The 25392-nt window shown below is 43.4% G+C and overlaps 1 protein-coding gene across 5 annotated transcripts in view; it reads left to right on the forward strand.

Annotated features, from left to right (window-relative positions):
* The first annotated feature begins 377 nt into the window (after positions 1 to 377).
* casp8ap2 (caspase 8 associated protein 2) overlaps positions 378 to 25392 on the forward strand; it is a 39862-nt gene continuing 14847 nt past the window's right edge. Inside the window, exons 1-6 of one of the 5 annotated variants that reach the window (XM_061703771.1) lie at positions 378 to 497; positions 1481 to 1547; positions 8005 to 8070; positions 15987 to 16087; positions 21187 to 21261; positions 25014 to 25129. In XM_061703771.1, the coding sequence (XP_061559755.1) occupies positions 1514 to 1547; positions 8005 to 8070; positions 15987 to 16087; positions 21187 to 21261; positions 25014 to 25129 (392 nt within the window). In that variant the 5' untranslated portion in view covers positions 378 to 497; positions 1481 to 1513. The other 4 variants (XM_061703772.1, XM_061703775.1, XM_061703774.1 and 1 more) reach the window with 4 other exon arrangements.

Genomic DNA, 25392 nt, shown 5'->3' on the forward strand with positions numbered 1-25392 from the left:
GGCTGTACCACGTGACCGATTCGGGAAGCGCTTCGGGGTTCGCCAGCAATCTCAGCCCCATTCAAAATGCGTGTGCGTGTGTTTTATATGGAGTGGCGGCAAGACTGTGTAGTTCGTATAGGCTGAGAGAGTTTGGAGTGTTGACAGCAAGTTGGAGGAATTCCTGGAAAGAGGCTGCCGCCCGCTAGCCCACCGGTTGGCCAGCAGGTGGTTTCGTGTGCAATGAAGCATCAAGAAATGAACCGGTGGCTGAAGTGTTCCAATGCTTCATGAAGCTTCACCTCGCCATCACTCCAAAGGGCCAACCTACTCAAGGCGGGATCCCGGCATTGTGATGTCAATGCCCGGCGACCGGCGCAGCTATGACGCAATCGGCAGTCGACGAGGACAGAGGTTTTGCGCGAGGCGACCAACTCCGCTGTTCCGAATTTCGCAGTCCTTGTGAGCTCACCGCCATCCCGCGGCTTTGTGGGGGTGCTAATCTTCAGAGTCACACAGTAAGTAGGATTGTTGGCTCTGACTCATGATTGCGTCACAAGAAGCCCGTGGTTCCGAGTTGCGTAGCAATAGCTCTCCGCGGGAAGATGTGCCGTAAACTTCCTGTGTCGGGGGGCTCTTGGCGCGACATCCTACTTCAACTCTCGAACAACATCCAAAGCAGTCAGTTAGTCCATCTATAGTCTGCACGTTTAGCAACCATCGTTGTTCTTTCTATATCCGTGTGTTATGGGTTGCATTAGGGAATAACACTACGGGGAATCCGTTTGCGTCGTTAAACCGAACAAAATCCTTGCAAGTCGGTTGGTTGTTGGACATACCGCCAAACAAACAAAACAAAACAAAACAAAACAAAAAAGCCGATTTGCATTTGACAAGGCGAGATTAGCGACTAGCAAAGGGCCAACCCACTTCAAGAGTAATGTCTGAGTGTTTCTTTCACTCGAAAGTCTAAAATGCGATTTTCCTGGATGAATCTGCTTTTTGTCTCGACTGCAGAACAGTGGTTCTCAACTGTTGTCCCCTGAGATCCTATTGCTACAAAGTTGCGACTCACTCTCATAGACATTCAAAACGATCATGCATTTTGCAAAAGATATCCTCTGAAAACACATGATATTATATTTTCAAATGTCCTTTCAAGTGAGTTTGCTGGACCGCCAAAGCCTGAGCTGCACTGGATTTGTTTACAGCGTAAACAAGTGACTAGAGCGCAAGGAAGTAACATTTCTTGTGACGTTCCTACTATCTTCTGTGCGGGAACCCGGTCACCCTCTGTACCGTACGGAAACAAATCAGAATAGGACTAAATGTCCATTTCTTTCCACGCCGACCGTGACCCAATTTGGGGTCCCGACCCACCGTTTGAGAATCGTTGCTGTAGAATATGTGCTTCTTTTGTAACACTGGACATTCTCAGCCTGTTTTCAAATGGTATCTTTTTGAACCAGTAAGAAGTTCATGGTTGTGTCATTCTTTTCAGGAATTAACGTGAGCTACGGCGCTACTGGAAAGAATGGAGAGCACCGGCAACGACACGGCTCATGTTTGTATGTATCGAAATACCGCCGTTATCGAGGGCTTGTTGTGGGCATTCGAATCGTTTCTATTTGAACTTGAATTGCGAAACCTCAATAATTGCATTCAAAAACCTGAATTTGAATAACTTACTCTTTGAATCCCGGAAAAGACGATGTCATAGGTATGTTCCTAAATCCAGAAAAAACGGCCACCGTTTTCTTTTCTTATCGCTGTGCAGGAAATCGGGTCCACCAAAATCGCATTTTCTGATTGTTTTTCGCAAGGTAATACTTGTTCTTTTCAGATTACCTTTTGGGAACTCCCTTTACATCCTCATTTTTTATTTATATATATATATATATATATATATATTTTTTTAAACTTGGTTGAGATTTTCTGTGGTACTGATCAAGATGAAAATGTTCCTCAATGTCCACAATAGAAAACTGTCCATGATTCACTCTTAATATTCTTGTTTTCGGTGAAGTTTCAAGTAATTTGCTTGCTCTCAGTTTGACCTGAAAAATGAGATGGCTCGAGCGGACGCCGCCATTGGAAAAAACGGAAAACGGGCTGTTTAAGCCTCACATTTTTGTGCGTAAATACTGCTTTATTTTCATAAATGGTACTTTATAACGTACAAACATGACAAAATGGTTTGATGAGTAGATAGTTCCGAAAATGTGTCATAGAGCAGATGATTGCAGATAATTCTGAGGCGACTTTCTAACGCAATCAATGAATTCAGGACTTGGGGGCCAAAACAGGCCCGCAAAGGGGTTCAATCCAGCCCGTGGGAGGAATTTGAAAGTGAAACAAAACCCCAAAAGACATTGTGGTGGTGAGGACAAAGGATCATTTTGAGAATTATTATGCATGGTAATAATTCCTAGGTCTTCATAATAAGTTGAATACATTTGAAAGTGTATTACTATATTTTTCAGTTCCAAATACCTGTGACTTAAAGTTTTGTGCCTTAAAATACAATCGCTTCTTCTTCTTTTCCTTTCGGCTTGTCACGTTAGGGGTCGCCACAGCGCGTCATCCTTTTCCATGTGAGCCCATCTCCTGCATCCTCCTCTCGAACACCAACTGCCATCATGTCTTCCCTCACGACATCCATCGACCTTCTCTCTGGTCTTCCTCTCGCTCTCTTGCCTGGCAGCTCCATCGTCATCATCCTTCTTCCAATATACTCACTATTTCTCCTCTGGATGTGTCCAAACCATCGAACTCTGCGCTCTCTAACTTTGTCTCCAAAACATCGAACCTCGGCCGTCCCTCTGATGAGCTCATTTCAAATTTTATCCAACCCGGTCACTCCGAGAGCGAACCCCAACATCTTCATGTCCGCCACCTCCGGCTCTGCTTCCTGCTGTCTCTTCAGTGCCACTGTCTCTCATCCGTCCATCATGGCTGGCCTCACCACTGTTTTATAAACGTTTGCCCTTCATCCGAGCAGAGACTCTTCTGTCGAACAACACACCTGACACCTTCCTCCACCCGTTCCGACCTGCTTGGACCCGTTTCGTCACTTCCTGACCACACTCCCCGTCGCTCTGGACGGTTGACCCCAAGTATTTCAAGTCCTCCACCCTTGCTATCTCTTCTCCCTGTACCCTCACTCTTCCTCTTCCCCCCCTCTCATTCATGCACATATATGCTGTCTTACGTCGGCTAATCTTTATTCCTCTACTTTCCAGTGCATGCCTCCATCTTTCTCACTGTTCCTCCAGCTGCTCCCTGCTTTCACTGCTGATCACAATGTCATCCGCAAACATCATAGTCCATGGGGACTCCAATCTAACCACATCTGTCAGTTTATCCATCACCACTGCAAACAGGAAGGGGCTCACGGCTGTTCCCTGATGCACTCCCACCTCCACCTTAAATTCCTCTGTCACACCTACAGCACGCCTCACCAATGTCCTGCTGCCATCATAAATGTCCTGTATTATTCTAACATACAGTGGATACAGAAAGTATTCAGACACCTTACATTTTTAGCCATTTGCTACAATCATTTGTTCATTTTTTCCCTCAATATACACACAGCACCCCATATTGACAGAAGACAACTGAATTGTTGAATTTTTTTGCTGATTTATTAAAAAGGAAAAACTGAAATATCACACAGCCATAAGTATTCAGACCCTTTGCTGTGACACTCATATATCTAACTCGGGTGCTGTCCATTTCTTCTGATCATCCTTGAGATGGTTCTACACCTTCATTGGAGTCCAGCTGTGTTTGATGATACTGATTGGACTTGATTAGGAAAGCCACACCCCTGTCGATATACGACCTTACAGCTCACAGTGCATGTCAGAGGAAATGAGAATCATGAGCTCAAAGGAACTGCCTGAAGAGCTGAGAGACAGAATTGTGGCAAGGCATAGATGTGGCCAAGGTTACAAAAACAATTCTGCTGCACTTAAGGTTCCTAAGAGCACAATGGCCTCCATAATCCTAAAGTCGACGACCAGAACCCTTCCTAGAGCTGGCCGTCAGCTCAAACTGAGCAATCGGGGGAGAAGAGCCTTGGTGAGAGAGGTAAAGAAGAACTGAAAGATCACTGTGGCTGAGCTCCAGAGATGCAGTCGGAAGATGGGAGAAAGTTCTAGAAAGTCAACCGTCACTGCAGCCCTCCACCAGTCGGGGCTTTATGGCAGAGTGGCCCGACGGAAGCCTCTCCTCAGTGCAAGACACATGAAAGCCCGCATGGAATTTGCTAAAAAAAAAACATCTGAACGACTCCAAGATGGTGAGAAATAAGATTCTCTGGTCTGATGAGACCAAGATAGAACTTTTTGGCCTTAATTCTAAGCGGTATGTGTGGAGAAAACCAGGCACTGCTCATCACCTGTCCAATACAGTCCCAACAGTGAAGCATGGTGGTGGCAGCATCACACTGTGGGGGTGTTTAACAGCTGCAGGTACAGGGCGACTGGTTGCAATCGAAGGAAAGATGAATGCGGCCAAGTACAGGGATATCTTAGATGAAAACCTTTTCCAGAATGCTCAGGACCTCTGACTGGGCCGAAGGTTTACCTTCCAACAAGACAATGACCCCAAGCACGGAGCTAAAATAACGAAGGAGTGGCTTCAGAATAACTCCGTGACTGTTCTTGAATGGCCCAGCCAGAGCCGTGACTTGAACCCCATTGGGAATCTCTGGAAAGACCTGATAATGGCTGTCCACCAATGTTCAACATCCAACCTGACAGAACTGAAGAGGATCTGCAAGGAGGAATGGCAGAGGATCCCGAAATCCAGGTGTGGAAAACGTGTCGCATCATTCCCAAGAAGACTCATGGCTGTATTGGCTCAAAAGGGTGCTTCTACTAAAGACTGAGCAAAGGGTCAGAATACCTATGTCTGTGTGATGGTTCAGTTTTCTTTTTTAATAAATCTGCAAAAATGTCAACAATTATTATTTTTTTTCTGTCAATATGGGGTGCTGTGTGTATATTAATGAGGAAAAAAATTATCTTGAATGATTTTAGCAAATAGGCTGCAATATAAAGAAGAGTGAAAAACTTAAGGGGGGTCTGAATATTTTCCCTACCCACTGCGCTTCTCTGCCACGGCAGACTTCCGCATGCAGTACCACAATTCCTCTCTGGGTACTCTGTCATACGCGTTCTCTAGATCTGCAAAGACACAATGTAGCTCCTGACGTTCTCTGTACTTTTCCATCAACGTCCTCAAGGCAAATAATGCATATGTGGTATTTCTTGGCATGAAACCATACAGTTGCTCGCAAATACTCACTTCTGTCCCGAGTCTAGCCTCCACTACTCTTTCCCACAACTTCATTGTGTGGCTCATCCTCTTTATTCCACTATCGTTCCCACAGCTCTGCACATCACCTTTGTTCTTAAAAATGGGCACCAGCACAATTTTCCTCCATTCCTCAGGCATCATCTCACCCGCTAGAATTCTGTTGAACAAGCTGGTCAAAAACTCCACAGCCACCTCTCCTAGATGCTTCCATACCTCCACAGGAATGTCATCAGGACCAACTGCCTTTCCATTCTTACTAATCATTGCCACTTCCTGGTCCACCACACTTGCCTCCTCTACTCTTCCTTCTCTCTCATTTTCCTCATTCATCAACTCCTCAAAGTATTCTTTCCATGTATCCAGCACACTACTGGCACCAGTCAACACATTTCCATCTCTATCCTTAACCTGCTGCACATCCTTCCCATCTCTATCCCTCTGTCTGGCCAACCTGTGTGTAGATCATTTTCTCCTTCTTTAGTGTCCAACCTGGCCTGTCCTCTCATTTTCGCATTTCCATGTATTCCTTTCTCTCCTCTGTCTTTTGTGTCCCAGTTCTTCTTAGGTAACCTCTTTCCTTGTATGATTTCCGGTACTTTGAGGTTCCACCACTAAGTCTCCTTCTCCCCTTCCCGGCCAGAAGATACACCAAGTACTCACCTTGCCCGTCTCTCTGATCACCTTGGCTGTAGTGGTCCAGTCTTCTGGAAGCTCTTCCTGTGCACCGAGAGCCTGTCTCACCTCTTCCTGAAAAGCCGCAAAACACTCTTCCTTTCTCAGCTTCCACCACATGGGTCTCTGCTCTGCCTTTGTCTTCCCAATCTTCCTCCCCACCACCATCCTATGCTGTCTCGCCACACTCTCCCCTACCACTACCGACAGTCAGTAACCACCTTCGGATTACCTCGTCTGCGCAAAATGTAATCCACCTGCGTGCTTTACCTCTGCTCTTGTAGGTCACTTTGTTCCTGCCTCTTCTGGGAAAAAAATGTTCACTCCAGCCATTTCCATCCTTTTGGCAAAGTACCACCATCTGTCCCTCCAAATTCCTTTCCCGGATGCCAAACTTATCCATCACTTCTTCAACACCCCTGTTTCCTTCACCAACATATCCATTCCAATCTGCACCAATCAAGACTCACGCTCTGTCTTGGATGCTCAGAACTACTTTGTCCAGCTCCTTCCAGAATTTCTCTTTCACCTCGAGGTCACATCCCACCTGTGGGGCATAGCCACTAATCACATCATACATAACACCCTCAATTTCACGTTTCTGCCTCATCACCCGATCTGATACTGTTTTCACCTCCAAGACATTCTTAGCTAACTCTTCCTTTCCAATAACCCCGACTCCATTTCTCTTCCAAACTACACCATGGTACAATAATTGAAACCCTGCCCCTAAACTTCCAGCCTTACTGCCTTTCCATCTGCTCTCCTGGACACACAATATATCAACCTTTCTCCTAATCATCATGTCAACCGACTCCTGAGATTTTCCTGTCATAGTCCCAACATTAAAAGTCCCCACAATCAGTTCTAGGCTCTGTGCGCTCCTCTTCTCTTTCAGCCAAACAACCCGATTTCCACCTCTCCTTCGTCTTCGACCCACAGTAGCTGAATTTCCACCGGTGCCCTCCAGGTTGACGGCGCCAGTTAGTTAGTTAGTTAGTTACAGCTCCCAGTGTCATGAGGGGGACACAGGCCGCAATTGCAGTTCCTGTAATCTGGAGGTTTTTACGGGAGCAGGTGATTGGTCCACCAAAATACGAACCAGGACCCTCTCCGGCTTAGCTTCCGAGATCGGACAAGATTGGGCACGCCCAGGGTACTGCACGGGGATGGCGCCGGTGGCAGATGTTAACTCGGTCCACGCCTGATCCGGTATGGAATTCTTTGGATGAACGCTCATATTTGTTTGGCAAAGTTTTAAGCCGGACGCCCTTCCTGACGCAACCCTCTGCATTTATCCGGGCTTGGGACCGGCCTACAGTTTGCTCTGGCTTGTGCCCCCCATAGGGCTGCATTGGACTCGTATGTTGTTTCATCTTGTTTTAATCTTTTAAGCATGTCCAAAGGTTTTCAATGCAATGTTTCAAATTAAGCTATACAAATTGAAATTGTAATTCAAATTCAGTTTTTAATGTGATTATTCAAGTTTAGCAATTCAAATATAAATGATTCAAATTTAGTTTCTGGTGGCACATATTTGTGATCTTGCATAGAACATTTGTGGAATTTATGTACCTTAAAAATTACATGTACCCATGAGGGTAATGGGCAATTTCATTAGTTCTTATTTTGTTAGCATCTTTATTTTCAGGTCAACAGTCCACAGCGTAAAATGTTTTTTTTTGTTTTCATGACAAAGGGACCAATCAATCACTGGGAAAAGATACGCTAAGGAATCACAGTGGAGCCGCAGTTTTCAAATGCACAACTAAGTAATAGTTGTATATATATATATACAACTATTATTAAATAACAACTAAGCTAAAAAGTAACCCCTTCACAACACCGCTCATGCATCTTCCTCTCCAACGTCCGCTTTTGGACAATAAATAACATGATATACAAATGGAACTAATAACAAAACATTTTGAGATCAATGTTTACAGTATATGGTACCAAAAAAAAAAAAAGTGTATTGTTGATATGATCACGTTTTCTAGTCTTCTGATACAATTTTAAAATCCACAGTTGCTGTCAGTGAAGATTCCGTGGATATCTACGATGACCTTGATCTCAACAATTTCAGCACTTCAGGTAAAATCAGATTAAAATGATTTCTTAAGATCTTTTATATCAGGGGTGTCAAAGTCAGTTTGCGAGGCACATTCACCCCAATTTGATCTCAAGTGGGCCGGACCACAATATTTGTTGCTTAAAAATCCATAAGTAACATCTCTTGAAAAATGTCCTCATTCTTTTGGTGCAAATACTACTTTTGGAAAATATTCACATTTATTCATTCTACTCGCCACGCGCCTCTTTCATCCTCGTGGGTGTCTCGAGTCCTCCCCAGGCTGACACGAACGCTGCACTGCTGACGCTCGCTGAACAAGTAAACATACCCAGTTCCGGTCATTATTCTCGGGGACTTTGACAGAGCTAAACTCAAATACAAGCAAGCACATCGACTGACCGTCCTCCCAGGGAAAACAACCTCCTATATCACTGCTACACCACGCTGAATGACGCATACAGCGCTATCCCGTGCAGCTCTGGGCTCGTCTTGATCACTGCTTAATTCACCTAATACCAGCATACAGGAAAAACTTAAATGTACGAAGCGAAAACAGTCAAGAAGTGGACCAATGAAGCGCATATAGAAGCTGTTTAGACTGCACACACTGGAGTGTCTTTGAAACTTCAACTGGCAGCCTGGATGAATATACGGACAGTGTCAGTTTCTGTGAAGATGTTTGTATACCAACAATGACATTTTGCATGTTCAATAACAACGAGGCGTGGTTCACTGTCAAACGTAAGCAACGTGGCGACGGTAAAGAGGACGCCTACGGGACTGGGGACAGAGCCCTGTAGAATCCCGCTAGAAATCAGATGACGAAAGAAGTTAACGTCGCAAAGAGAAATTATGCAGCAAACCAACAACTCAGTCTGGCGAGGATTCAAATCGCGAACCAACTACAAGCGACCATCCCCCCAAGCAAAGAAAGACTAGCTGACGACTTGGAACACCTACTGCAGATTTTTTTCAACAACTTCATTTTCATGTTTTCTTGTTACAAAAAGAGTATGAACAGTTGTCTATAGAGGCAGATCTTATTCAAATACCCACCTCCACCCGAGGCTCAGCCCCGAAGAAATCAAATGCATAATAAAAGGAATGGCCAATATAATATATTGACACATAAAGCACACAAAAAAGTCATCCATCCCAATTTTACACGTTCAAGTATTGAAGATAAGAGCAATATGTCATTGTTCGTCATCTGAAAACTATATAGTTATGGAAAGCTAGGTTAAGTCATCATTGAAAAGGCAATCTTTGAACAAGTTCCGTGAAGGGGCCCCAGGTCTGCATACATTTCCTGTTGTTGTTATTTTCGCTCAGCTTGTAGAGCATCTTTTTTTCTAGAGGCAAGAAGGAAAGCTCCCCTTTCAACCATTGCAAAAAAGATGCGACTTTGTTTGACTTCCAATTAATTGCCTGCAAATTCGTCAGGTCGCTATCGGGAGGAGCCACGGCACAAATGGCTGTGTGGGGATGCGGTACCAAGTCTTGCTTGCAAATGGGACTAAATACTTGAGATATCCGTTCCCAAAATGTATTAAGCAAGGTCTGCAGGCCCAATATATATGGCCTACCAAGGCTGGACTGTGGCCATACTTAAAACAGTCGGTATTCAAAATCTTAGCAAGCATCTACCTTGAACAATGCAAACGATTTGAATTGTATCAACCCGCGGCGTATGCCCAGTGAGGAGGTATGTATACGGGGTCACGCTTCAATGCCACATCTCGCCCAGCAGCGCTTCACCCAAGTCTTTCTCCCAAGTGACTTTTGTCTTCTCCCAAGATACGTGCTGTATTTCCCGTATCAAAGCATAGACCGCTGAGACCCGTTTTTTTTCCCGAAAGGGTGCAATTCCCGTCAACTGTCCAATTGGCGGTGAGTATGGAAATGAGGGAAACAACTTTCTTGTCTCACTACATACTTGAAAATACCTTAAAAAGTTTGATTGAGGAATATCGTGGTCTCCCATCAGTATTGCAAACGTGTAGAATATGCCATTATTGAATAGGTTACTCAGGAAAACCAGATCGTTCCAGTGCCATCGTTCAAATGTTTTGTCTAACATGGATGGTGGGAACAGGGGGTGTTTAATTAATGGGGAAAAAAGACTGGGCGGTTTAGTTTAAAATGTTTTGTGAACTGTAGTGAGATTTTAAGAGCTTTGAACGACCGGACTTATTATATGTATATTACGATTACATGGTACTTAAGAAGTTAATATTGGTAACAGCCTGCACCTCGAACATTCTTATGAGTGTGTATCCAGTGTCAACCTTTTGTGATATTTGCAGCCCAGTAATAAAATGGAAAGTATGGTTGACCCAGGCCTCCAGCACCCTTGGGACCTCCAAATAGGATTGCTTTCGTCTGGGGTTTCAATTGTTCCAAACAAATGATGAAATATGGCTGTCTCGCAATTGAAATTCTTTTTTGGGTGTAAATATTGGGATAATCTGGACAAGGTAAAGAAACCTAGGTAGAACAGTCATCTTTATAACATTGATGCGGCCTCTGCCAATGAGATTGATCGGGCTGACCATTTTTTTTTAAATCTTCGGTCGTGCGTTTTATTAGGTCTCTAACTCATTTATTGCCATGGACGTATGAATACGTTTTCATAAACCCATTCGTTTAGTGCCACGGACGTATTAATGCGGTTTAATTAAAAAAAATTTTTTTTTATCGTATTGTAATAGAGGGGGCGGCACGGTGACCGGTCGGCCTCACAGTTCTGATGACCCGGGTTCAATCCCCGGCCCCGCCTTTGTGGAGTTTGCATGTTCTCCCCGTGCCTGCGTGGGTTTTCTCCGGGCACTCCGATTTCCTCCCACATCCCAAAAACATGCATTAATTGGAGACTCTAAATTGCCCGTAGGTGTGAACGTGAGCGCGAATGGTTGTTTGTTTGTATGTGCCCTGCGATTGGCTGGCAACCGGTTCAGGGTGTACCCTCCTGCCCTGGGATAGGCTCCAGCACGCCCGCGACCCTAGTGAGGAGAAGCGGCTCAGAAAATGGATAGATGGAAGGATGGATGTAATAGAGGGTTTGGCAATAAGTACAATACAATACAATAAGTATCTAAGGCTTGGGAAGGATCTTAGTGTGTTAATTTGACACCAGAGGGCAGCAGTCACTTTGATCAGAATTTTGTCTGCACGTCAGGTGAAGACTATATCCCTCTGACTATATCCGGTGAGGACCCATGTGGCACGGTGGAGCGGTGCAGGGGCGTGGTTGCGTGCGAGAGAGAGAGAGAGAGAGAGAGAGAGAGAGAGAGAGAGAGAGAGAGAGAAAAAGAAAGAAATCGTGGATAAATACAGACGGTTTACTCTCAAACAGAATTTTGCTAACACCAAAAAGGATTATGTACCATCATCAGTCTTTTCCCCAAAAAGAAAGAGATTGCGCCACCGCCGGTCGCCTCGAGCATTCGAAGGCCCGCGGTGAGATTGCGACCCTATCCCAGTCCACTTCCCCCGAAACGTGGACGGCCAACGGACGTCCGGACTCTGATTACAATGAGCCTGATCCGCGTTATTTTCTGGGAGTAGCGGGGCGCCCTCCATGAGCCCGCAGAAAGTCAGCGAGGAGGTAAGAACCCGTTAACGTCCATAGACTGAGCAATTCCTCCGTTTGACCATTTTTATCATGCAACGTACACTAAAAAGCACGACAGTTAGTTCTATACGTTTACTAATCATGCATCCTGTAGACAAAAACGTGCATCGATAGCTAGATGAATTGGAAATGGATTATTTTATTGTCGTTCTTTGATTTATAGACAGTAGCGTCCTGAAGACACAAACGTACAGCATTGATAGCTCGATGAATTTGGATATATATATATATATATATTTTTTTTTTGTCGTTCTTTTATTCATAGACCGTAGTGCACCAAATGATCATTTTCTGACAATGTGATGTGTGTAATGTAGAAATTATTTTAACTTTCCTCATCACACTGTAGCAACAAAATAAATGTTTTGTGGAAAATGTGCATATTTCTATAAATTGCAATTCCCACACCTGTTGGCAAGAAAGATGCAAAAAAGTATTTTTCTCCACTTCACACTGCAGCAATAATGTTTCATTTTGATGCTAATTGTTTATTTTTTGTCATTTTACAGGAGGTGCATCAAGCAGCGGCGCTGGGGCTGTTCATGGCTGGTCGTCTGCTGACTTCGAACCCCCAAAAGTCACACACGCACCCAAATGTGCACACACACGTGCGCACGCTCACACAGCTGTACATACTTGAAAGTTCATGCATCCATTTGAAAAGGCATGTGTTAGACTTGTAAATAAACTTGTTACTTTGCAATCAAAATAGCCCTTTTTTGTTTTTTATGTTGCGATAGAGTCGGAAAACCTTGTTTTAGACGGTTGAGCTATCATAAAAACAAGAAAATAGCATCAAAGTGAAAGTTCTGCTTGAAATGCATCATTTCACAAAAAGCGTTCTTTTTTTCTTCTTGGAAATGGGTATTTTCAAGAAACTTACCCATGTCCGACTGCTGCTTACTAAAGAAGGGTAAAGGTAGAAATGAAAGAAGAGGGTTAAATCTCTCTTTTGCTGGCTTCCATGTTTCCTACAGCTATAGAACACAATTTTCTGTAGACCTTCAAAAATCAGTCAAAATTGTCAAAAATGTCTGCCACCCGACTCTCACAATTTCTGAAAAACGGCGGGCATTAAATGAGTTGTTATATTGGTATAGCTCTCCTATCGATTGGGTCACTTTATTTCCTACGTAGGTTATAGCATTTTTTTCAATTCTGAAAGGTAGATCAAAGTAATCCATATTATCCTCAGCTCAAGAGGGAGCTTTTAAAATAACCTGACATTACCAAAATGATCGAGAACGTGCATGAATCTCTGAATGGATTCTTTTGGTCCAGATAAATGCAAGTCATCTGCAAAAAGCCATAGCTTGCGGAACCTTCCACCCCAAAATATACCGTCAGCATCTGCCCTAAGAGTTATTGCCAGTGGCTCGATTGCCAAGTCAAATGCACACGGGGAGAGGCTGCAGCCTTGCCGGCGTTCCCTTTGACGGCGGAAATATTCGGAGATTGTGCGGTTGGTCCGCACCGCAGCTGTCGAAGAGCGATACGGTTGTCCGTTCCCAGACAGGCACGAGGAACCGAAACCAAATCGTTCGAGGACGGCAAATAAATATCGTCCGCGGAGATCTCGACTTCTGATTGTTTTGACGCGCTTGGAGTGTACAAAACGTTAAGAAGACGGTGCCTATTGTCGCGCATATTGACCGTCTGCCTGGGACAAAACCCGCCTGGTATCCATGGACTATTGTTGGAATTACAGTTTCACTGCGTGTCGCCAGAATTTCCGTTAGAATTTTATAGTCACAGTTAAGCAGACTTATTGGACGATACCAACCACATAGTAAGGGGTCGTTATCTTTTTTACGTAGCCCTGATATAATTGCTTGAGGTCATATAATTGTAATTGTAGTCATAATTGTCTGCGGTAATGTTTGTCGGTTCGAAGTTTCTTGATACATTTATTTAAGTACTGGTCCTAGTTTGTTTGAAAAAAGGAAATATTTCAATAGGAAAAACCATTCACCTCTTCTGTTATTTCGTCGTTGATTTGTGCTCGGCTCTCGGGTGAAACTCCTAGGATGTCTAGGCTATCTAAGAAGTCAGTAACGCATTGAAAGTCCTCAGGTGGCTCATATCTGTACAGTATAAAATGGTTTCAACTGGTTATTGTTGGAGGTTGTCCCAACGCTTGTGCAAATTTCAGGTATAGCGTTAACAGCTGCAGCCTGTCGGACCTGATGAGCTAACCCTTTCCCGGCTTTATCTCCATGCTCATAAAGGACTTGTTTTGAATTAAATATAAAAAAACAGTTGTTCCGTTGTATTCTGTTTGAAGTAATAATTTCCTCTTCTAGAGTGCTGGTGTTGGAGCTTCGGCATACATGCAGTCGGCCTCCGCTATATTATGACATAGCTCTGTCAAACATTTGCGCTTCATATGCTGAATATGAAATAATGTGACTCCTGCGGTAAGCTTTGAGGGCCTCGTATAGTGTGGTTAACATTACTTTGGGTTTATACAAATCCATGAAAGAAAACATCAATTTGAAATAAATGGTTTAAATTTGTCACTAGACAGCAATCGGGATCAAACCTCCATGTACGTTGTGGTTTTGAGCGCTCTAGAAAATGGATGTCCGACTGGTCTGGGCTGTGATCAGCGATGACAATTGGGTTATATTGGCTGTCCTTGACCATCTGAAGGATCATACAAGTGGTGTATCGGAGAAAAAAAACCTGAAAATTGTGTAGCAGGGTTCTTTTCCCACCATGGGTCAAATACTGCACAGGATTCCATAAAAGATTGAATGACTGCTCCTGCTTTTGAGATCCGCTTATTGGGTTCAGGGTTTGGTCTGTCCAGCTGTGGGTGCAAAATGCAATTCAAATCAATCCATCCATTTTCTTTACAGCTTATCTTCCCTGTCTGGAACACTGCTGTCAATCCATGTTTCCACAAACACAAAAACACAGCACTCTCCCACCGTTTTACGAGTAGAGCGGAGCAGTCGAATGTAATCCAGCTTGTTGTCCAGAAGAGCGTACGTCGACTGACACGATGGAGGCAATAGCCGGCTTGTGTGGTTTCGCCGCTAGCCTGCCTCGGATACCGCCGCGCTTGCCCCGTTTCCGCTTCCTCCTTCGCCGTCCACGGCGCCTCCACTCTGGACACGACGCAGGAGCGGGGGTCGGAATTTGTCGGAGGCACCTGGAGCAGACCGCAGTTCTGCAGCTCCTCAGCGAGAGTCGACTTTAACTCCGTGATAATTCTGCCGATGTCGAGCAGAAGCTTAGGACCGTATCCGCGTCTTGGAACATGTAGACATGATAAAGACGGACTAAAACACTCAGGCGTAGAAGACGAAAAACACTAAAAAAAACACTAAAACTAAAACTGTTTGGGACAGAGCGCAGCTGCTGCGTATGCACGCGCCGCCATGTTGTGAAACATCTGTCCAATTCGTGATGCTCTCATTATATTAGTGGCAAAACATTTAGCTTGAAAGTTTTGGGGAAAATATGTTGTTCTCAAAAAAATGTTTGTTTCGTGCTAGGCCTAAACACATAATACATTGAGAGCAAGAGCAAGAGCAATGAGAACACAAAAATATTCGACAAACCGTATAAACGATTAAAGAGTAACATCCGTAATAAAAATCTGCAATAAAGCGGGACCGCCAAGCAAGAGCCGTGATATAGCGGAGGATTACTGTAAATGTATTCCGTGATGATAATTTGCACGGACCCGTGAGTGTGTGTGTGTGTGTGTGTGTGTCTGAGACTATATGCTTAGGCTACACGTATTAGAGAACATTTGGATGCATGCTGGTTTTTTAATTTTTTTTATTTTTATAAAGTGCATTGTCGAGGTATTGAATCGGGACTCTGTCTCAGCTCATCCTTAAATTCAAACACTCAAACGTGGTGCAAAAAAAATGTGATCGGGATATCCCTGTTATATACATCTGATATATGATCATGAATGTGATATTAGTATATTATTTTAATTTGAATTATATTTTATATGAATAAAAAGGGCATTCCATTATGCAACCAGCTTGATATAAAATACAATTATACTCCAGCTTTACATTAGTTTGGGGGTCCTCAGTATGGAAATTGTTGAATGCACTGGATCGAAACCATTCAAAAAAAAGTATATCTGTTATCGGTATCGGCTTGGTGAAGCAGCGAGTTATTGGTTATCTGTATCAGTGAAAAAAAGAAGTTATTGCGCAGCCCTAAAAAAAAAATAGCTCTGTCGTCGTGGTCAAATTGTCTTTTGTAAATAGCTCTGCTGTCTTTTGAGTGGCTTCTTTTATGTCATTTATATTCTTCTTTTTTATTATACAGAGAAGTCTTCTCCAAATCCTTCACAGCTGAAAGAATCAATGGATCTATATGAAGAGATTGTAACAGAAGAACAACAGGGGAGAGAATCATCTTACACCGAGGTGAGTTACTTTGACCTCTTATGTAAGGAATGCTTAAAGTAGACATTTGAAAGGTTTCCGGACAGGAAATTCTGGTCCACCATCCGGCGTCTGACATACATGCAAATCAGTCGCCTCTCGGAGGAATTTGCTGTTTCGGACTCAAAATAGGCCATTTACGTGAATCGTATAGATGCGATAAGTATTTCCTGGGGAGATCGCCATCGCTGACGTCATAGGCGGTTTCGTACTCCTTGAACGCTAGCAGCGAGATCCGTTCCACACATCCACCATCCGTACTCAGATGTAATTGTGAATATCACTCCGCGGCGGAATAATATGCGAGCGCGTCGGCCTGAGGTCCCGTCTGTGCGCTCGGGACTTGCTTCGGATAAGTCACAGGAGTTGACGAGACCAGTAAAAAACACTTCTGATGCTTCTGCTGTTAAGAAGTAACGGTACTTTTACCCCGTTACAAGGATCTAAATGTTGCTCGGTGCTTTTATTGATCAATTATTGCTTATTTATTAACTATTTCGTGCGCGAGACTACGACTTCAACTTCCACATTGGGCGCTGTTTCCGCCAATCCCATTTCAGCGCTAGTGACGTTTAAGTGTAGTCCACCAAACAAACGACACAAGAAAGTCACATGGCCTCACACGTCGTCTTCTATTGGGTCGTCGTTACAATGAAGGCAACGTCGCGCTACTCTCGTTTACATTTAGATGAACAAAAACAACAGTATTGTAGTATTTTTCTGGTGCTGCCTGTCCAAATGTGGATATTTCAGCTCATATATATAACGTGAGAAAACACTTTTTCAGAATTTGCACATTAACATTTTATTGAGTCATTTTTTTTATTGACGTTCATGCTGTGGTTAAAAAATCTGAAGGTACTCACTATTTACTCAGTCCTTGAGTAATTATTTCTCCGTGTACTTTTTACTTTTTTCTTAAGTAAAGTTTTGGAGGACTACTTTTTACTTGAGTCTGCTCCACCCATCACTGGAGCGGACATCCGTTATTGCTAGTCTTACATTTAAGCAACGTTTTTGCTCATCAGATCAGCCAGTGGGGTTTTTGTTGCACTATTTTTGCGTTGAGGTACTGCGGGTCCTGGCCCTGGTCTTGGTCCCAGCGGAACCGCGAAGTACACGTAACATCGGCGACAACAGTCGATCCACGTGTACATCTTGTATTAATTACGAAACACGCCTACAATTGTCTAATTAGTTTTTACGGCTCACGGCTGCGGTGTCCTTGAGCAAGACACTGATACCCCGAAATGCTCCCCGGGCGCTTCAGCTGCCCCCTGCTCCAGTGTGTTCCACTAATGTGTACGTGTTCACTGTGATGGGTTAAATGCAGACAACAAATTTCGTGTGTATGCATGCATTAGAAAGGTCAAAGAACCTGGGAACGCATACTGCATCTTGTGTCATCGTGATGTGAAGTATGGATATGGAGGGAGAAGGCGCTTGGTCGATCACGTCAACGGAAAGCATGCACAACTGGTTAAAATGAAGTCGTCAAATTATACAGTGGGTACGGAAAGCATTCAGACCCCCTTAAATGTTTCACTCTTTGTTGTATTGCAGCCATTTGCTAAAATCATTTGTTCATTTTTGTCCCCTCAATGTACACGCAGCATCCCATATTGACAGAAAAAAAGCGCAATTGTTGCAGCTTTATTAAAAAAACAAAAACTGAAATATTACACAGCCATAAGTATTCAGATCCTTTGCTCAGTATTTAGTAGAAGCACCCTTTTGAGCTAATTCAGCCGTGAGTCTTTTTGGGAGTGATGCGACAAGTTTTTTACACCCGGATTTGGGGATCCTCTGCCATTCCGCTCCACTTCTGTCATGTTGGACGGTGAACGTTGGTGGACAGCCATTTTCAGGTCTTTCCAGAGATTCTCAATTGGGTTAGGGTTAGTCAGGGCTGGCTCTGGCTGAGCCATTCAAGAACAGTCACTGAGTTGTTCTGAAGCCACTTCATTGTTATTTTAGCTGTGTGCTAAGGGTCATCTCACCTATTGGTGAGAGGTGGGGCTTCATGGCAGGGCCAGGTTCTTTGACAAGGTTGAATGAACGAGCGAGCGTGAGGGCCAAGGGCAAAGGAGCATCGGCCTTTTTTTGCCCAAGGGCGAGGGAGGGAGATAGACCGCCTCTTAATACTACTTTTTTTAATAACCAGGATTATTTGTGATTTTAATCCCGTGGGAGTAAAAGATTAATTATTGGATCTCAGATAAGGAAACCGGTTTCCAGATTTGCATTGTAACGCACGCCCTGTATAATCCTTGCAAGGAGTCTTTCAACCTTATGTAGTGGCTAATAACACTTACTGTTTGATTGTGTAACATTTCTGTGTTTGTTTTGATATAAACACAAGCATATTTGGTTGGCAAACAAATTTAACCCACCAGACATTGAAATTCTGAGAAACACAATCACTAGTGACATTTGTGGGGTGGTAGGCACCGGGATCATTCAGACAAAGTTCTTTAAAATGTCACACAACATTCCAATTCGGTGACGCTGGTCCCGAGGGTTGTTGCCGTTGGCAGTAACCCTCCACCGCCAGTGGGTGTCGTTCAAAGGGCAAATGATCCTTTGATCTTTTATCTTGGCATGATGGACCAGCGGATTTTCAAACGTTTTGGGTCGACAGCTTGAGCCCTGGACACATGGTGTCTTCTGATGACTGGGAGCCCAGGTTTCTGGGTTAACTGTTAATTAATTTAAAGTCCGGGTGATAAGTCCGTTTTTTCTGGTCTCTGCTTTTGATGGGCTCCTTCAGACTGGCTGGTAATTTAGCGTCCGTGTGAGATAAACCAGGCATCCCCGTGACCGTCTGTCTCGGCGGGGGAGCGGAGACAGGGATCCAGCCTCATCCGAGATTGGGGTCATGGTGCTATCTGGCGAGAGCATGTCTGTTACATTTTTTTTAATTTTTTTTTTGCAAACTCCATGCAGGCTTTCGTGTGTCTTGCACTGAGGAGAGGCTTCTGTCGGGCCACTCTGCCATAAAGCCAAGGCATGCGAAAAAAGATTTAACCTGGACTTCAACATATTCACACTTGGGGCTGAGGTCACTTCTGTTGGCAAGTTCTTCCATTTGTGTGCAGCATAATAGCGAAATGCTATTTCACCAAGTTCGCGTTGGACTCTCTGCTCCACTATTTGACCTGAGTCTGTCGATCTCAGAGCCCTACTGGGTTTATATGCCATTAGCATTTCATTCATGTATTCAAGACCTAAACCGTTGAGTGATTTATAGACCAGTCGCAGAACTTTAAAATCTATTCTAAAACTGACTGGGAGCCAGTGTAAAGGCTTTAGAAGTGGAGTTATATGCTCTGACCTCTTTGTTCTGGTCTGGTCTGAGCTGCAGCATTCTGAATGAGCTGCAGCTGTTTTTTTTGGGGGGGGGGGGGGGGGGAATCCTGTCAGAAGACCATGACAATAGTCAAGTCTACTTGAGATAAAGGCATTTTAGAGATATAAATACAAAATAATACACGTCCACACAGGACGTCGCGTCTGAACCAGAAATTAATTAAATTAAAATATATTCTAAAGATGACTGGAAGCCAGTGTAAAGACTTTAGAATTGGAGTAATATGCTCTGACCTCTTTGTTCTAGTCAGAACCCAAGCTGCAGCATTCTGAATGAGCTGCAACTGTTTACTGCTCTTTTTAGGGAGTCCAGTCAGGAGACCATTACAGTAGTCAAGTCTACTTGAGATAAAAGCATGGATGAGCTTCTCCTGCTCTGCTTGACACATGCAAGCCTTCACTCTGGATATGTTCTTCAGTTGTTAGAAGGCAGGTTTAGTAATTGATTTGATATGACTGTTGAAAGTCAGTTCTGAATCTATCAGAACACCAAGGTTTCGGACTTGGTCTTTGGTTTTTAAAGAGATTGACTCCAGGTATTTACTAACAGCAATCCTCTTTTCTTTATTGCCAAAAACAATTATCTCAGTTTTGTTGTGGTTAAATTGAACAAAATGTTGGTATCTCTTTTAGACAGTGACACAACACCTCAATTGAACTGTAGTCATCTGGAAACACTGCTAGATATAACCGCGTGTCATCTGCATAGCTGTGATGGTCAAAATTAAAGTTCTGAAGAATTTGACCCAAGGGTAGCTATCATATACAGGTTGAACAGGAGGGGTCCAACAACTGAGCCTTGAGGGACCCCATAGGTCATTCCCATTCGGCAAGATTGAACACTTCCAATGGTTACGAATTAACTCCTTTCCTCTAGGTAGGACCTGAGCCATTTAAGGACTGTTCCTTTTAGCCCTACCCACGTTTCCAACCTGTTCAGCAGTATATTATGATCTAACGTATCAGAAGCCGCACTGAGGTCCAACAAGACCAGAATTGACTCCTTTCCCGAGTCAGTATTCAACCTTATATCTTTTAGCACTTTGATAAGAGCAGATTTTGAACTGTGATCAATTTTGATGAAATTTGTCAATAAGTCCATTTAAGTTCAAGAAATTGCTGAGTTGATTAAAAATAACTTTCTCAACAATCTTGGCTATGAAAGGGAGATTTGAGATGGGTCTATAGCTTGCTGACATGGAAGCGTCCAGCGTTCTATTTTTTATTTTTTTTAGCAGAGGCTTAATGGCAGCTACTTTAAGAGCTTTAGGAAACTCGGCTAACTGAAGTGAGCTATTGATTATTTCCTGCAAATCAGCTAGCACAGACTTCGCAATAGCTTTGAAAAAGTCAGATGGTATTGAGAACAAGACAGCTCGTTGATGGTTTCAGCTGCTGAACTGTTTTCTCTACAGTTTTTTGGTCAACTGTATCAAATTCTGACATGGTAATAGTTTTTCCTGGGTGGCTTCAGATGTAGTATCATTTTATCATGCTGATTTTTGCTGATGGATTGTATTTTGTTCACTAAAATACGCAAATTCATTGCATTTATATGTTTTTAGGAGTTCTGGAGCTATCTGACTTGGGGGTGGGGGTGGGGTGGGGGGGGGTGTGAGCTTGTCAACCACAGCAAACTGAGTGCGAGTATTGTTGAAGTTCTTACTGATGATTTCAGATTTAAATTTTTATTTATTTATTTATGGTTGCAGTTGAAGTCCCGATTCCAAGCAGCCCAGCACCAAATTAAAGAGTTGCACAGAAGACTTCAGCAGATGGAGATACAGGTTTGTTATCGTCGACCTTTTGTAGCCGTCTCTCACAATCACTTGGCTATACGTTTTAAAATCGCAATTTCAATGTCTTATTTGTGTCATACCAGAAGTTTACATCACTATATCACAAGACATGCTTTTTTCCCACACTGTCTGACATGAAAGCAGGCAAAACTTTAACTGTTTTAGGTCAATTTGGATTACCACAATTATTTCTATTTGCCAGAATAATGAGAGGATTTTTTTAATACCATTTTTCATTGCTTTCTTCAAAGTCAGACGTTTACATTCAATACATTTCATTTAGGGCTGGGTCTCTGCAATGAGCAATCGGGGCCGGCTACATGCTGTGGCAAGAGAGGGTATGGCTTCCTCAAACAAACGCTGTGCCCCCTCAAATCCAATCCGCGCATGCTTCCCCAACCGTGTCTTGTCCACTGCTGTGTCAGGGTCTAATGTTAAGTGTTTTTGAGAGGTTGCCTGACAGAACCTGTACTGGCCCCGTATATTCATGATATTATACGTCGTTTTAGTGATTATGTGATATGATCCAAGATGGCGCCTACCGGTGTGGTCGCCTCGGTAACGCGCTCTCTAGTATTGTTTTTGTGTTTTTCGTTCGTCTTTGGAGACATTACACGACTCACTTACACAAGGGGAGACTTGCTAACCATCAAGGAGGCTACTCCGGACTTTCTTTCACCAACTTCCGCTCAGTTCTTTCCCCGAGTTAATTACCGGGGCGGCGTCCGCGGTTTTCGGCGCATTGAGACGGAAACGGCGCCACAGAGGGAAGCGAGCCGGCGTTCAGGTGAAACTCCGCGAGAGGGGACACAGATTGGCGTCCCCGTCGATCCACATCGCAAATGTACGCTCCCTACCCAACAAAATGGACGAGCTTCATCTTCTGTTAAAGACTTAGGAGGTTCTGCCGCCATGTGGTTCACGGAGACCTGACCTTGCGACGCTGTACCCGATGGCGCCGTCATGCTTCCCGGCTTCCACATTCATCGAGCGGACCGCGACATAGAATCAGCGGGGAAAACAAAGGGTGGCGGGATATGCTTCTATATCAACGAAAAATGGTGTACAGACGTCATGGAGCTCAGCACACACTGCAGCCCGGATTTGGAGTCGCTGTTTTTGAACTGTAAGCCATTCTACTCGCCGCGTGAGTTCGCATCATTCATTCTCGCTGGCGCCTATATTCCGCCTCAAGCTAACACAAACGCCGCACTGCTAACGCACGCCGAACAAGTCAACGTAATTGAAAAAAAACACCCGGACTCACCCCTCATTATTCTCGGGGACTTTAACAAAGCTAAACTCAACCACGAACTCCCTAAATACAAGGAGCACATCCTACCAGGGATAATAAAATTTTAGACCACTGCTACACTACGCTAAAAAAACGCATACCGTGCTATACCTCGTGCAGCCCTGGGCTCGTCTGATCACTGCTAAATTCACTTAATACCGACCTACAGGCAAGAACTTAAATGCGCGAAGCCTACAGCGAAAACAGTAAAAAAGTGGACCAATGAAGCAAAGATGGAACTTCAAATCTGCTTAGACTGCACAGACTGGAATGTCTTTGAAAATTCAGCTGGCAGCCTGGATGAATATACGGACACTGTCACATCCTATATCAGTTTCTGTGAAGAGGTTTGTGTACCAACAAAATCATTTCGCGCATTCAACAACAACAACAAACCGTGGTTCACTGCTAATCTTAAGCAGCTTCGCCAAGCTAAGGACGACACATATCAGAGCGGGGGCAGGGCCCTGTATAATCGAGCTAGAAACCAGCTGACTAAAGAACTTAACATTGCAAAGAGGAACTATGCAGCAAAGTTGGAAAAACAGTTCAGCGCTAACGACATTGGCAATTGATATGGGCGATTTAGAGTCGTCAATTAACCTACCATGCATGTTTTTGGGATGTGGGAGGAAACCGGAGTGCACGGAGAAAACCCGCGCAGGCAGGGGGAGAACATGCAAACTCCACACAGGCGGGGCCGGGGATTGAACCCCGGTCCACAGAACTGTGAGGCAGACGCTCTAACCAGTCGGCCACCGTGTCCATCGCTAACTAATTGTTGTAAAACATAACAGCATTGGTTACGGGCGCATATCTAAGCTTATGAATGTTCGAGTGAGCATGGTTAGGGCCATAATATGTAAGTGGAGAGCCAATCATACCACCATAGATTTGACTCGATCAGGTGCTCCTTGCAAGATTTGTGACAGAGGAGTGCAAAGAATAATCAGAAGTTGTCCTCGAGCCACGGACCATCTGTGGAGAACTTAAAGAAGACCTGAAATTAGCAGGTACTGTTGTCAAATCGTGATTAATGCACTCTGCCAGCATGGTCTGTCTGCACGCTCACCACGCAAAACCCCATTGCTGAAACAAAAGCATGTCAAAGCTCGTTTAAAGTTTGCTGAACAACATTTGGACAAGCCAGTCAAATACTGAGGAAAATATAGTCTGGTCTGATGAGAGCAAAATTGAACTCTTTGGATGTCATAATGCACACCACGTTTGGAGGAGAAATGGCACTGTACATCACCCTTAAAACACCATACCAACAGTGAAGTTCAGAGGTGGGAACATGATGGTACTGGTAAACTTCAGATTATTGAAGGAAGGATGAATGGGCAAATGTACAGAGACATTGTTGACAAAAATCTGCTGCCATCTACGAGAATGATGAAAATGAAATGAGGGTGGACATTTCAGCATGATAATGATCCAAAGCATACTGCCAAAATAAAACTCTCAATTGGTTTCAAACAAGAAAAAAATGAAGCCGCTAGAATGGCCCAGCCAATCACCTGACTTGAATCCAATCGAAAATCTTTGGAACGAACTGCAACTCAAGATCCATAAAAGAAGCCCACGGAACCTCCAAGATTTGAAGGCTGCTTGTGTGGAGGAATGGGCCGAAATCACACCAGAGCAATGCATGCAACTAGTTTCTCCATACAGAACGCGTCTTGAACCTCTCATTGCAAAAGAAGGCTTTTGTAAAAAGTATTAAATAAATACCAGTTGGCGGGTTCAATACTTTTTCCCTGTGCCATTTCACATTATTATACGCAACTTAATTTCTGAGCTTATTTGTTCTACTTACTTTGTATGACGTATTTGTATTTACTTGGGTTGTTCCCAACATCTGGAGAAATGTTCATGTCAATAGCGCCTTTGGATATATATGCAGTGAGAAAAATGTTGACGTGTTAAATACTTATTTCAGCCACTGTAGCTGGTTAGAAGATTTGATTTTCCGCAGAGGCCCTATGTCACGTGCTCAGAAACGGATGTGCTGATTGGCCGAAGAGGAGCTGTGTCTACCTGGGTCGATTGGTCTTCCTAAAGAGCCCGGATGTGTGTCACAGCTAATTTGAAATTGAATTTGTCGAACTGAATCTGAAATGATAAAACTGAATGAAAATGTATACATTTGAATTTTCATTGATCAAATCTTATATTCGGTTTCAAGTTTATTGGACTTCAGTTCAAAACTAATAAAGTCAATTTCAAATTATACTATTCAGCTTTGCCTTTTCAATGCAACGATTGAAAATAAACAATTCAAATAAAAAATGTTTAGTGCAATTATTCAAGTTTAGCAATTTAAATTCAAATATAAATGATTCAAATTCAATTTCTGTTGTCACATACAGTATTACAGCCCATAAACATGTTTGTAAGAAAAGGATAATCAAAATTATTATTATTATTATTTTTTTTTTTATAGAACACCGGGCTGAACACTGAGAACAATCACCTCAAAAAGAATATCTCTGCGCTTTTACGGACAGCCAGACAAGAGGTTATGCGAAAGGATGCTGTAATACAAAGGCTGAACCAGGCGTAAGTGTCAACATGTAAATATCGCTGGCATCGGGCCGAAACGTCCGATATCTAAATTTGGTCAATTTCGTATTTGTTCACAAATCGATACTATTGGTCAGTCCCCACATAGGTGTTGTTTTTACTAATACTGTAATTGACAAATCTAAAGTATTGCAAATGGCTTGCTTTCTTTGACGATGCAGCATTCATGGCTGAACAAACATTATTATTTTTTTTGCTTTCCTGAAAAGTGATGTTTTTGGAGATGCAAGGTTTGTGCT

The sequence above is a fragment of the Phycodurus eques genome, chromosome 18, assembly GCF_024500275.1.
Source record: "Phycodurus eques isolate BA_2022a chromosome 18, UOR_Pequ_1.1, whole genome shotgun sequence".
Classification (NCBI taxonomy): Eukaryota; Metazoa; Chordata; class Actinopteri; order Syngnathiformes; family Syngnathidae; genus Phycodurus; species Phycodurus eques.